The sequence below is a fragment of the Microtus ochrogaster genome, linkage group LG5, assembly GCF_000317375.1.
Source record: "Microtus ochrogaster isolate Prairie Vole_2 linkage group LG5, MicOch1.0, whole genome shotgun sequence".
Lineage (NCBI taxonomy): Eukaryota > Metazoa > Chordata > Mammalia > Rodentia > Cricetidae > Microtus > Microtus ochrogaster.
In genome coordinates this window covers 52427358-52442369 of record NC_022031.1, presented here as the reverse complement: position 1 = coordinate 52442369, position 15012 = coordinate 52427358, and the positions used below count along the sequence as shown (strand labels likewise).

At 37.9% G+C, this 15012-nt stretch overlaps 1 protein-coding gene across 2 annotated transcripts in view; it reads left to right on the top strand.

Moving 5' to 3' along the window:
- The window catches only part of Ptbp3 (polypyrimidine tract binding protein 3), a 75009-nt gene extending 62287 nt beyond the window's left edge, over positions 1-12722 (top strand). For both annotated transcript variants that reach the window (XM_026786653.1, XM_026786652.1), the window contains exons 10-15: positions 1181-1320; positions 1558-1591; positions 3949-4041; positions 4690-4906; positions 7543-7620; positions 7750-12722. In XM_026786653.1, coding sequence (XP_026642454.1) covers positions 1181-1320; positions 1558-1591; positions 3949-4041; positions 4690-4906; positions 7543-7620; positions 7750-7882 — 695 coding nt within the window. In that variant the 3' untranslated portion in view covers positions 7883-12722. The remainder of the gene's footprint in view (positions 1-1180; positions 1321-1557; positions 1592-3948; positions 4042-4689; positions 4907-7542; positions 7621-7749) is intronic.
- The last annotated feature ends 2290 nt before the right edge of the window (positions 12723-15012 follow it).

The window sequence follows — 15012 nt, the reverse complement described above, 5'->3', positions numbered from 1 at the left end:
CTGTCCTGGAACTAGCTCTTGTAGACCAGGCTGGTCTCGAACTCACAGAGATCCGCCTGCCTCTGCCTCCCGAGTGCTGGGATTAAAGGCGTGAGCCACCACTGCCCGGCTGTACAGTCTTAAAATTCTTATATTGTCAAACAAAATAAGGTGAATTTCAAGTCTGTTGCAATTTAATTGCAGGATATAAATTAGAGCAATCAGATAAATATAAAAAATGTTAAACCAAAAGAGCTAAAATGAGACAGGAGATGTAGCTAAGTGATGGTGTGTGCCTAACACACGAGGCCTTGGTTTTATTCCAGGTACAGTAAGATAGATAAATAAATTGGCTCCTTTTATAGTACCAGAGGTTCCTATGTCCTTAAGTTCTTTTAAAGCAAAGATAGAAGTAGTGGAACTTCTGAGAAAGTGCTGTTTTAAATATAGTGTCAATATATAATCCTTTGCCATAGTTTAAGAATATCCTGGGCAGTAAAATTTATAAAACAAGATAAACTTATTGTTGATTATAATCTGTATATATAGCACTTTACACAGTTAAAAATATTTTCACATGTAAGCATACATTTGATACTTTGGTTGAAGGACTATATAAATATCTGTAATATATTTACATATGTGTGTCATTAAAAATTAGGTAAAATATATAGCTGATTTTATTTGTAGTCAATATGAAAATTACATCCACTTGACATGAAGGTACTGGATAGAAAAGTGGTCCCGGGTGATAGGCTTTCTGTGAAGCTTAATTGATTTTTAAGACCAATGAGTCCAGTTACTATGTAGAGCCAATATGAATGGTATTAATTAAAAATAATATCAACAAATAAGGAACTCATCTTTCAAACAGACTATGGAAAGAAAAGCTGTTCTTTGATAGCCTTTATGATAATCTGTATACTTTTGTTTTGTTTTGTTTTGTTTTTTTGAGACAGGGTTTCTCTGTGGTTTTGGAGCCTGGCCTGGAACTAGCTCTTGTAGACCAGGCTGGTCTCGAACTCACAGAGATCCGCCTGCCTCTGCCTCCAGAGTGCTGGGATTAAAGGCGTGCACCACCATCGCCCGGCTTAATCTGTATACTTTTTTTAAATGTTCAATTACTTTGCTTAAGTTGTGTCTATCAAATGTTATTCTCCAGATAACTATAATGTAAGAGGATATTTTTGTGTTTTAAAAGGTCTGTCTGTCCCAGCTGTTCCTGGAGCCCTTGGTCCCCTCACACTCACCTCCTCTGCTGTCACTGGAAGGATGGCCATTCCTGGGACAAGTGGCATACCAGGGAATTCTGTTCTGCTTGTCACGAACCTCAATCCTGATGTAAGTTGAGAAGTGGTCTAAGTAGTCTTTCAGGAAGTGGGATAGTGGGTTCTTACATGTAGTCTAGGTTTGTGTTAAAATGCTTAAATCTGTTTTAAGGATTTTAAATAAAATGTATCACCAGAATATATAGAAACAAAACAGTGCTTTAACAGAATAAACTGTCCTTATTACACTGTAAATAAACTTGTTTTAAAATTGGGCTCTATTTAGTTATATTTTGTGTTATCTTTTCAGTTTATCACACCACATGGACTTTTTATCCTATTTGGTAAGTTCTTTTTTGTTTGTTTTTAGTGTCATCTATAGATATGAAATGAGCACATATGATTTATTCAGTAATATTGTTTTTTTTTTAATATTTATTATGTATACAATATTCTGTCTGTGTGTCTGACTGCAGGCCAGAAGAGGGCATCAGATCTCATTTCAGATGGTTGTAAGCCACCATGTGGTTGCTGGGAATTGAACTCAGGACCTTTGGAAGAGCAGGCAATGCTCTTAACCACTGAGCTATCTCTCCAGCTCAGTAATATTTGTTGATTAGTTTTATATACTTAGTAATATGTTTGACACTAAAGATAGAGCAAAGATTATAATCGGGGAACTTAAGTTTGTAAGTGGTGGTATAAAGCAGGGAGTATTTATCTAGCTGACTAAGCAGAAATGTTAGCTGACGTGAAAAATGAGGAAGAGCCAGCCAAGGAGACATGGAGGGTACACGCCTTCACAAACAGTCACGGGTAGATCTTTCCTGTCCTGCAGTTGCTCTCAATAAGCACACTGAGAGCTCAGGCTAATTACTAACTCACTCTTACATTTAAAATTAACCTATTTAAATCCACGGGCAATAGGATGAGAGAGAGAATCTGGGCTTGGAATGGGCTTTTTGAAATCTTAAAGCCCACCCCCAGTGACAGACTTCCTCCAACAAGGCCACACTTCCTAATCCTTTTAAATAGTACCACTCCAGATGACCAAGTAGTCAGATCTGACCAAATAGTCAAATCTATGAGTTTATTGGGGCCATTATAATTCAAAGCAGCACAGAGCAAGTGCGAGCTGTGGCGTGCCTTTGAATGTCAGAAGCTAACTTGGCTTGAGTCGGCTCTACCTTGTGGGTCCTGAAGGTCAAACTCAGGTTGTCAGGCACCATTTCTAGCTCCAGTTTTCACTATGTGTTCACAGTTGCTCAGGATCACCACAGTCCAGCTTTAGAATTATTCCATTACCTAAGAGACCACTTATGCTCTTTAGTCACTGTCAATGCTGCTAATATTTACACATGCAATTAATGGTTGTATAATATTGAATTAACACTGTATCTTTATATGACCTGTTGTCTGAAGTAGGTCTTCTTTAAGAGTAAAATATGCCTTCATTAAAAATGTGAAGTCTCCCATGTCTTAAAGAACAAATTAGATGTATCTATTTGGTTACAGGGAGTTTGATTTTGATTTTTTTTTTTTTTTTTTTTTTTTTTTTTTTTTTTTTTTTGAGACAGGGTCTCACTGTATATAGTCTTGGCTGTCCTGGAATTTTCCGTGTAAGCCATGCTGGCCTTGAATGCAGAGCTCCACCTGCGTCTGCCTCTCCTGAGTGCTGGGATCAAGCGTGTGCCTTCATGCCCAGCTCTATATTTTGTTTTTAGAAATGCCTCCTTCAGCCTCCACTTTGGAGAGGGGCAGTAGATTCAGAACACTTGATTTTTGTTGTTGTTTTCAATTTTTAAATCCATTTCTAGGTTAAAAGTTATCTTTAGGTGTTAGTAACGATCTCTCATTTGTTCCTTTGAAGATTTTTTTTTTTTTTTGGCTGAGACAAAGTTTCTCCATAGCTTTTGGTTCCTGTCCTGGAACTAGCTCTTCTAGACCAGGCTGGCCTCGAACTCACAGAGATCCGCCTGCCTCTGCCTCCCGAGTGCTGGGATTAAAGGCGTGCGCCACCACCACCCAGCTCCTTTGAAGATTTTCATAGCCGTTTTCTTATTGAATTACAAGTATAGTGAGATTCCTTTATACAGAGCTCTGCTTTTATATACTGTGGAAACTGCAGTGTATTACAGTACTTTAGACAGAGGGAAATGAAAGAATGCTTTTTACATTGTAGACCCTCATTAATTTTTGTAGAGTAAAAGTGATAAACTGTAGTGTTTCGTTGTCTTCCCACACCCAGATTAATTATTTTGCCTTTCTTCTGTGATACCCACTCTGGGAATTACTAGTAATTAAAAAAAAATTCATGTAATGAGATGAGCTAGAAGATGTTAGGGTAGTCCTTCAGTGCACACTCATAACTTAACAGTTGTGAGAATGGAAGAAGTGGACAATGAGGAGGGGTGTTTAGGCTGTAAATTCCAAAGGTGCTGGCGATTAGGTGAAAGATTTTAAGAACCGTGTCAGAAGTGGGTGTGGAGAGGAGCAGTTGTGTGCATAGTGCTCCCTTTTATCTTTTGCCAGGCCTGTTCAACACTAGATGTAGGAAGAGGTAAGGAGGAGTCAGTTCATTGGGTTTATACTGAATGATATATTGACAAGATACCGGAGAGAGAAAGCTGTGAAACTTACTAGGACGGGATGGTATGTGGTATACCAGGCATCTAAATGCAGTGTTTTGTGTTTTAATTAGGAGTGTATGGTGATGTCCATCGAGTGAAGATCATGTTTAACAAGAAAGAAAACGCTTTGGTGCAGATGGCAGACGCAAGTCAAGCTCAGCTCGGTACTGACCGTGGTGATGCCTGTTTTGCATGTGGATTTTCCCTCAGGGTGGGCAGTGTCGAACTGGGAGGGATGTGGTTTTGCAGCAGCACTTTCTGATAGTGTTTCCCTTCTTATTTGCATCTGCTTTACTCGAAGCTCTGAAGTTCATTATCTAAAACACATAACACACTTTCAGTGTTTACAGTTTGGATTCCGGGGTTTCCCATTCACTTTAAACTAATAAACCTTACTTGTCATGAGGCTTTATGGGTCTTCACTTTTCTTGTAAAATCTGAAAAATTATATGATCTGAAGAGAAGCTAGAATATTCTTTTTTTTCTAAATTAGATTTTCTAGAGCTATTGAATAATTTAAAGGGGGCAGATTTCCTAAGAATGGTACAAGAATGTTTCATTCCCTGGCCACTAAAATATAACTACTCAGATGTCTTACAAAAGTGCTTTGCTTACCTTGCGAGCCTTATATGTTCTTATAGCACTCTGCTCAGAAGTTATTTTTGGGAAAAGCAGCAAGTGCTCTTAACTTAAGAGACATCTTTCCAGCCCCTGAGCTCAAACTTTTAAATGAGAAAATGAAAAAAAAATGGTAACATATCATTAAGAATCTCAATATTCAAACTTTCCTCATTTTATTCCTTGTTCTATAGCAATGAACCATCTAAGTGGTCAGAGACTTTATGGAAAAGTACTTCGTGCTACACTGTCCAAACACCAAGCAGTCCAGCTCCCCAGAGAGGGACAGGAAGACCAAGGTCTGACTAAGGACTTCAGCAATAGTCCCCTACATCGCTTTAAAAAGCCCGGCTCAAAGAACTTCCAGAATATCTTCCCGCCATCAGCCACTCTACATCTTTCCAACATCCCGTATGTATCTAATAAGTTCTTTTGGTGATTAATCTGTAATATGTGTCTTGGGAAAAGCAAAAGCTACAAAATTGTTCTAAACTCCATAGTTCTCATCTATTGCCAACTTTTTTTATGTGCCACCATGCTGTGGAGAGCCTTTATTTCCAATCATACCCTTTTTTTTCCCCAAGACATTTTTAAAGATTTATAAATTCCTGTGTATTTTATGTACATTGGTGTTTTACTTTCATGTATGTCTATACATAGATGTCAAATTCCCTGGAACTGGAGTTACAGACAGTTGTAAACTGCCATGTGGGTGCTGGGAATTGAACCCACATCCTCTGGAAAAGCAGTCAGTGCTCTTAACCTCTGAGTCATCTCTCTAGCCCCTAATCCTATCCTTAAAAGTGAAATTATCAGCAATTGAGGATTTTCAAATAAAGAATTTTAGTTACTAACTTCTCTATTTAAAGTGAGGATAAAAGTAAGTATATGTAGCCTAGTGGTGGTTCTCTGAGTTTGAGGCCAGTGTGACCTACAGAGCGAGTTCCAGGACAGGCTCCAAAGCTACACAGAGAAGCCCTGTCTGGGGTGGGGGGGATATGTAGATATTCCTTTGGTAGACACATAAGATGTAAATGTGATGTAAAACCACTGTACTCACTCATTAACACAGTATCTCTGCCTTGGAGCTACGTAAGAAGTTGAGTGCTTGCATCACAGATTGTGTAGTTCACACACAGCATGAGATATTTAGTCTCTGACCTCTCAAAGAAAAAATGTATTGTAATTCCTGAATGTTAAAAACTTTAAACTTACTCATGAAAGGAGTAAGTTTTGGAACTAGTGCTAAAAGTTATAGTTGCCCCCTCCCCCCAAAAAAGGAACAGCCTAGATAGAAAACCATTGAAGAGAATGCTTAAGAAATTAAGATGAGGATGCTGAGTGTAGTTCTCCACAACTGAAAGCTTCTGGTGGGGGTGTAGATGGGGAAGGACTCAGTTTTCTTTATGGCTACCCAGAGTGTGCCCATGCAGCAGTGCGTATATGGGTAACACAAATTGGACAACTCCCCCCCCCCCATTCTTTCTCTTTTAGAGGTCAGGTCATAAGGGTATGAGGACAGACATACGAGGAAAGTGAGTGTGCTGGGTTCATGATGTGAAATTCCAAAATATCACTAAAAATAGTATGAAAAGGAAAAAAAAGTTGTGGGAGTGTGTATGTGTGTACAGCTTAAAAACCAAGGGGTTGGCTGGGTCAAGTTTTATAATTCTAAGAACCTGAGGTAACTAGGAAATAAAAATAATTACTCAATAGTTTTAACTATTCAGTTTCTCTGCTGGTGTACAGTCAGGCTTGATGAGAAACTTTTTATCTCAATTAGGCTGTAAAATCAAACCTCATGCCAACTAGGCAATGGAGGAGTGAGTCACTTTAAGAAATGAATGCCTGCCGTGTGGTGGTGGTGCTTCCAGGTCAGCCTGGTCTACACAGAGAAACCTGCCTATCTAAATGGGCTAGGACATTAGAAGTGAAAAAAGAAATAATACTGGCATTTCTGAATTTTCTCCATATTCTGTGTTCTTTAAGCATGATCACGGTGCTTTACATGTGTAACCTCATTGTATCTTCATAACCATTTTTATTTTTTTTATCTAAAATCTGTATAATGATGTTGATTATTTTGACTGTTCAGTATATAGTGCTGTGCACACCTTACGTTTAGAACATTGCATATTTTTGTGTAACCATTCACTCCTATCTGCATTACCTTTTTATTATTCAAATTGAAACTGTCCCATTAAGCAGTAACACTCCACTTTTCTGTGAGCTCTAGTCTGATAACTGTTATGCCCCTTACTAGTTATTTATAATAGTCTTTGGAATAAGGTCATTAGTTTCACTCTATTGATGGAACTCAGACTAGGAATAATTAATTCAAAAGGGTACACAGATGAGTAAGGAGTGTGGTGTAAGCACAGGTCTGTTACCCCTAGGAATCAGTGATGTCGTTTTATCATGTACTGCCTACATGATAGACCACTGTACTAGTTATTCATTGCTGTATAACATTACCCCCAAACTTAGCATAGAATTGAATATTTGTTAATTAGAAATGTAGAGATGGCTCAACTGAGTGGTCTCTGAGTATGTCTCATAAGGTTGAAGTCAAAATGCCAGGCAAAGAGGTATCAGAGAATGTAGCTCAGTGGTTGAGCTTGTACTTGACATGTGGAAAACCCAGGATTCAGTTCTCAGCATGTATTGTCATTTCTGTGCTAACCTAAGGGATACAGAGGACATCTTGGTGCAGTATGAGAGGAGAATAGCCCAGGTGTAAATATTCTTAGAAACTGGCCAACCCATACACCTTCCAAACACCATGAAAGCTATGAAGAGTGTATAATTCTGGGCTATAGCTAGTAAGCCAGAGCTGGAGAAGTAGCTTTACTAGAGTTAATTACTAATGCCAATAGTGTGAGAAATAATCATTTTGAAAGAATACATATTTTTTATTTTTCTTTATATACTATCTCCAAAGAGATTGTTGGAACATAAGTACTCAAGGGATCCGATGGTGATCAGAGCGCATCTGTGACTCTCTTGCCAATAGAACTAATGTAGTTGATAACTCTGATATTTTGCAGCCCTTCTGTTACAATGGATGATTTGAAGAACCTTTTCATAGACGCTGGATGCTCAGTGAAGGCTTTTAAATTCTTTCAGTAAGTCTTTGCTTTCAAAAATAATTAACATTATTTAACATGGTTTGTAGCTTTTTAAAGTAGTTCTGCAAAGTCCTTTGGTTTAAAACCAAATTAATTATACTTTTTATTTTTTCCTTGTCATTGTAGGAAGGATCGTAAGATGGCACTCATTCAGTTGGGGTCTGTGGAAGAAGCAATCCAGGCCCTTATTGAGCTTCACAATCACGATCTTGGAGAGAATCACCACCTCAGAGTTTCCTTCTCAAAGTCCACCATCTGAGCTCTCTGAATGTTCTCCTGAAACTGGACCATAATTTCAGTAAAGTCTTCAAGCACAGACTTTAGCAGCTCAAGACCAATTCTGCCTCTTTCACAAAAGTAACTCTTTGGGAGTTTGATTAATATTCAAGTACATTCAAAACAAGAGATATTCCTTTTTTTTCTCCAATTTTTCCCACCAATGTTGATCAAAGGTTTGCTTTTCCTTTGTACTGCAGTTTCTATGAAAATAACTTTCAGGAAAAAAGATCAGGAAAATATTTTTTAAATAATTTAATTCCCTGACTTAGATTTCAAAAGGACAGACTTTGTTTAAGTTTGGGTCCAGATCAGCCTTACATGACATTTCTAGTATCCTTTGTACTTTGAGGAATTTAGGCATACAGACTTTTACAATTTCTTGATGTAATTTAAACCACTTACAACCAAGTTTTTAACTTTATGATTCAGCATCTTCCCTGTAGAAAATGATGTTCACTTATAAATTATATCAGATATTTGCATCTATTGATAGTTATTATACATAACCACATGGAGTTATATTGGAAGCAGGTTTATAAACATGCATGCTTTCTTTCAATGATTTTTTTTCACTGTATGACACTCCTTTGAATAATGCATATCTTCTCTTTCAAAGACTTTTTGGAAACGCAAAGTGTTGCAATTGTCCCCAGGGAAACAGAAGTGGAATTCAGCCTAGATCTGTTACAATATCAGAATAGTGAACCATTTTAGAAAAAAAAAATTATGTTTTGAATTTCAAAATGACATTTGTCAAGTAATGTAATATGATCTTGGAAAATTTTAAAAGAAAAGTAATCCTACTTTTTTATAATTGTTTTCAGAAAAAAGTTTACAGTCTTAAGGAAAATATTCAGGTCTATCATATGGTTTGACAGATTTTTTAAAAGTTATTTTTGGTAAGGTCTTCTTTTAGAAAAAAATCTCAAGGGTTTTTTGTACCACTATAATCTCTAATACTCAGAATTACTGTGTATTTACTTAATTTCTTATTATGTGCCTTATTATGTGCTTAAGATATAATAGATTAGAGTTTTATCTAAATATCTAGAAAGATAAATTGTGGGCTTGGTGAGCATTCTGTTATTTCTTTCCTTGTCTTGGATTTTAAGGGTTCCCCCCCTTTTTTCATTGCAATTTTAAGTGGTTTCAATAAGTAATAGTTTCTATTCAAATTTTTGGTGCTTTGGTGTAGTGATGGGCTAGGGAAGGGTGAGTGGTTTGGGAATAACTCAGTGTGCACCTGTAGGCCTCTGTTGTGACCGCTGGTTGCCTCCAGCCTTCTTGTAAAGTCAGAGCTGCAGAACTGTGTCTCAGTTCACATCTGTCTGACCTTTATCGCCCGTTAGGATTTGTCTCAGGATTACTCGGTTCTTTCTCAGCACTCAAGGACTTGATTATCTTTGTTAATGGAACTTCATTACTGAATGTCCACATATTTGGAGTATGAGAAAGTGGGTTATTTTTATACTCTGACCCTCTTACATTTTTGGTTGAATGTAAGGTACATGTTAATGTTGCTTCAGTGATTATATCATGTAAAATTGTTTCTTAATATAAAACTGCTTTTGTTAATTATTCCTTCAATGCTTAATTGGTTTCTAAAATACAGAATTGTTAAAGGGATCAATTTTGTCCACCCCTTTTCACTTCTAATATTCTCAAATTTGATCATCTCATCTTTTAAAAAGTATCTCATTCTGTTTTCAGCCATTAATTTGAACATACATTTTTCATTTTTTTAAAAGAAAAAGTTTTATAGAAAATAGAAAGTGAAAGAGATAATTATAGATTGTTTAAATCAGAATTCCCTCAGTAAGAAGCAACAGTTCGTAGAACAGACAGAGAGATGCTAGCTTGGGACATTTCAGATGGGGTGACCTTAGTATTGGCTGAATAGATGGGCATGATAATTATCCAGTTGGGTGTTTTCCCACTTACATTTGAGGTATGTTTCACCTGAATACCGAATAAAGGAGGGGAAATGGAACTGTCTCCCCAAATTTGCTCTTTTCACACAGACACTATATTAATTTTCAATGACATTTTAAATTGGATTGCTTCCTTTATTTTGAGTTGGGAACTGTGTAATTTATTAATTCATGACATAACATCCAGCATACGTGTAGCAAAAGTTACTGATAACAGAAGGGAAATCATAATAGTGTTGAATGTAATTCAGAAGTAGGGATGGCCTTTAAATTGAGAGAACACTGAAATCCTTTTCAGGGATTTGTGTAGATATGTGTGCGTGTGTGTGTATATAAATAAGTGTATATACATACATATACTCTTTTAATGTTATATATACATATGCACATTACGTACATTTTAATTTATTGACAAAATTAACAAAATTAAGATTTGGGAATGTAGGATATGCTTATTTTAAAAGAGCATGTTTGAAGCCATCCGGTTGTGTCTAAAATTAGCTGTAGCATATGGATGCTGTCCATATTGAGCTCTTTATTGTTTGAATTATAGACGTCTACATATTTGTGTTGGCATAGTTTTAAATACCAGGGTGATGGAAAATTTTGATCTGTATTTTTGTTTTGGCATGCACTTATTCAGTAACTTTTAGCAGTGGTTTATTTTTGCTGTTGATCTTTGAGACTGCCTTGCTGAGTTAATTTACTTCATGGGGGGGAGTGTTGTCATATCACTTTTCAAGGTATCCTAATTAAGCATATATAAATTCAGGACTTAAGGAAATAGCAGTACACATTTAAAAACAGTGCTATATAGCAAGATGTTTTACTTTGGGGTTTGCATAACTCATATATTGGTAAAATGTGTTTTGTGATATATGAGAATAGACAAAATCATGTATTCTCTTAATTGACAATTTGCTAGAGTTTCAGGATTATTCCATATCCCCATAAAATGACATGAGATCTTTGAGACTAAATACTAGATGCAATTCTTTGTAGCGGTGTTTGAACTGAATGTTTCAGAGTCATAGCTGCTATCATTTAAATTCCTTCTTTGTCCTTTCCTGCTGTGGTGATTAAGGGCCTGTTGAAGGTTAGGAACTAGCCCTTATGAGCCCGGCATGGTAGCACACAGCTGTTGTCATAGTGCTGGAGGAGGCTGAATGTTGTGTTTGAAACCCGGCCTTGCTACATAAGCCTGTGTTCCCATCTACCCCCAAGATAAAACCAACAAATAGCTATTAGGGATCTATAAAGTGTCAATTTTTAAAGCCTTCATTTCATCACACAGCATTTATATTTGAATGAATATATTATGCAGTTTCTTGTCTAGTTTCACTAAATATTCTTGGATAGAAAACAACAAACTCAGAAATAATGATGTTTTGTGCCTCAGTGAACCCACTTGTAAAGCCCAGATTACCTCCTAGAAAGGCAGTGTGTACTGCTGTTTTAGACCAAGAGCGTGACTGTGCTGAGAGCATTTTTCTCCGCCTTTCCTTTGTCTTGATCTACTGGCAATGAGGAGAAAACTGCCAGACTCTGTTCACTGTTGTGCTAAAGCAAACCCAGTTTAGGTTGTACATAACTTTAAAGTATAACTCAGCTGTTTTTAAAGGGTTGTTTTAGTAGAAGACTGTTTGCAGTCTTTTTCAGAGCAAATCCTAACAGGTACTTGTGAATTGTTTTTAAAAAAGAAAGAAAATTACAGAAACGTTAATTGGGGGGGGAGGGTGTAAAGGTGAAAAACAAAACAGGACCAAAGTTTATGTGCCTTCTTCAGTAGTCTTATTGACCTTTTCTTCCTATTTGAGCCTAAGGTAGCATTGGTATTTTGATTTTCAGGAAATGTGTACTATACAGTTTAAGAGAATGTTGTCCCACAAACTAGTCATCCAAGCAAACAGTCCTGAGTAAACAAAAGCTCAGCTGCACATCTGCTTCCGCACAGAAAGCAGAGCATTGTATGGTACAGGAGCAAAACTGCTTTCCATCTTGATGGTGGTCACCTTAGCTGTCACACGCTGAGGCACATGCTCCAGAGAACAGGGACCTTGGTGATGATAACTGTCATGCCCGAAAGCTGCTTATGGCAAACTTCACTTAACGCTGCCAACAGAGTTTTGTTATGTTCATAGTAGTTGTAAGAACAGGTATTCTACATAGTTGTTTTTGGTGTCATTAAGACTATCATACTCTAGTCTTTCTTTTTTCTTACCACTCCTTGTTACCCAGATCTTTAGAAATACATCCCGTATCAAGGAAGTACTAATTACAAACATTGCTGACCACACCAAGTTTTACATTGAAATTTCACCTCATTGCTCTGACCAAAGACTGCCTGTTCTGGTTTTAACTCATCTGTGAAGCATTTTCCCTGAGCTCTTTTCTGAAAGATCCCATGCAGAGCGGCCTTGACTTTCCATTTCCTCCTGATGGATAGACTGCTTAGAGAAAATGGGAATTTTACTGTGAACAGAATGAGTGGACAGCAAGGATGATCATTTTCAGTACTGTATTTGAGGGGGGAATAGCACAGCTAAAAACCTCTAATATTGTCTAGTGTTTTACATGGTCTGTTCATAAAATTCCCTTTTTCTGTTTGTGAGAATGTTCATCTAACAGAAGAAAATGCTGTAAATATTTGTAACAACATTTTTTTTTTAAACCAGGCCAAAAAGGAAAAAAAAGGGGGGGTTTTGGGAACAAGTTAACATATAAAGTGGTTTTATAGAAAATAGCAATTGTCTTGTATATTTTGATAAGCAGCAGTACCAGATTTCATTTGTAATACAGTTTGTGGTATTGGAAGAAAAGGATTCTGTGATTGTCTAAGTGAATTATGTTATAAATGCAAAGAGGAGAAAATATTAAAAACCATATTTTCTAACTGTGTAGTGCATGGTTAATTCAAGCTTCTGTACACTACAATATTGATTCCGTTTTCCTTCGGTTTGTATATTTGATACCTGTTACATGGAATCTCAGTCTCTTTTCCTAACAAGTATAGCATTGTAGCATGCCTTTTAATAAATGTCATGGCATCTGTACTCTCTTAAAATTTTTCTGTGTTATCGTCTGTGCTTTGGGTTCCCCTTGTCTTGCCTGTAATTCTAACGATGTCATAGTTTCCTTTACTTCCCATGGCCATCCATCTCAAGTTATCATGCTGGATAGCAAATACTTAAACAACTTTAATAGCTGGGGTTTAAATAAAAAAATAAAATTGTCTGCTCCTTAGGTATAACTCTCATTTTAAGGAGCAAAGCACTTCTCTGATCTTAAAATGCACCACCTTGTTGGGATGATCTCCACTGCATACGCAAGTCAGAGTACTCACAGCCTTCCTCCCTCCCGGCCTTTGGATACAGCTGGAGATAGTGTGGCCTTCAGTGAGCTTGCGCCTTTTGAGTTAAAGGTTAACAGTTACTGTGGCCGGCCGCACTGCTTTTCTCTAGGCAAGCCCTTTGCTGCTCCTTTCTGTGTTGTTGCAGTTCAGGAGTAGTAGGTCTACTTTACTCTTTTACTCAAAGGTCTCTGGGAAGTGGAGATGTTATACTGCTACTCATTCTTGGCTTGCCCACAGGATTATTTTCTTTTTTTTTTTTTTTTTTTTTTTTGGTTTTTCGAGACAGGGTTTCTCTGTGGCTTTGGAGCCTGTCCTGGAACTAGCTCTGTAGACCAGGCTGGTCTCGAACTCACAGAGATCCGCCTGCCTCTGCCTCCCGAGTGCTGGGATTAAAGGCGTGCGCCACCATCGCCCAGTGAGGTCATATTTGTTTTAAAAAGAAAGATAGCCCTACAACCAAGTGACACTTTGATCAGTTTGTTCGACTGTGAAATGCACACACAGCTGCTACCAGGAACCATGCCACTTTTGAGCACGAGAGGACTAGAAATCCGCACTTCACTTTTCCATCAGTTCCAGCTCTCCTTACTGCCTTTCAGTACCGTCTGCTGCATGCACCATGCAAGTGCTGCTGTTTTATTTTCCCAAGCTCTGCTAACAACACGATCCTGAAGGTCTGCAGTGCTGGGGCTGGGGGACAGTTCTGAAAACTACCAAATCCAATGTAAAAGACACTGAGCAGAGCAGGGCAGTCATGGTGCACACCTTTAACCCACCAAGCACTCTGGAGGCAGAGGCGGGCAGATCTCTGTGAGTTCAAGGCCAGCTTGGGCTACTGAGTGAGTTCTAGGACAGCCAAGAGGATAGTGAACAGGGTGCCAGGAGAATTTTGCTGAAGGCTAAAAAAGTTTAAACTGACAATGTAGTTTGGTATAAAAATTTAAGGAAACCCTGTTCTTTAAAAAACCCATCCCTCACAGTTGTAAGACCTAGGAATTCAAATGGTTTTTTCAACTTCTGATGAGAATTTGACACTTTCTCTTCCTGTACAGTTTTTTATTTCTTCCTGGTACTAATTTTCTTGCTGTGTAAGTTCTGTGGTCTTTGTGCCCCTTCCTGTGGTCTTCTTTTCATTTGTGTCTGTGTTGTGATCTCTTCTAAGGCCAACAAGCTGGGTGTAGCAACACACACCTGTAGTCTTGGTGCAGGAGAGGCAGAGATAGAAGTATCCCCTGGATTCCATGTGGAGATGTAAAACAGCCACAGGACAGGCATAATTAAGGCCCAGCCACACAATGTCCCTTTATTCACAATAAAGTCTGTCTCTGAATACAGTCATCGTCTGAAACTTGGGGATTTGGATTTCAACTTGTGAATCACAGTGGGTGTAGTTGAGTGGAATTACTTGGGGTACTGTAGATTACTTCTGCCAGCAGTTGAGTTAGGTGCTGGGATAGTAGGTGTTAAAGGCGTGCGGCTTGGGAGGGTATACTGTGAGTGGCTGCAGAGACATCTGACTCTGTATCAAATACCTTTAAAGTTCCAAAGCTGGATGATAGTGGTCAGTGTTCTGTTAGAGTACGTATAGATGAAGCAGCCAGCCAGCCAGCTAGTTGTGCTATATAGCCCTGTAACAATGATGCACTTCTAGAAATAAGCCATTTGAAAGCACTCATTGTTGCTCAGATGCCCTTCTTTGGAGAACAATAGTGGAGTAAGAGGACCCAGTCAAGCCGGATCCAGTCTTTAGTCTGCACTGGATTGCTGATTGGATGGAACTGGGCTAGATGAGGCACAGAACATATTAAGGCTGTTCTGTGTTTGTTT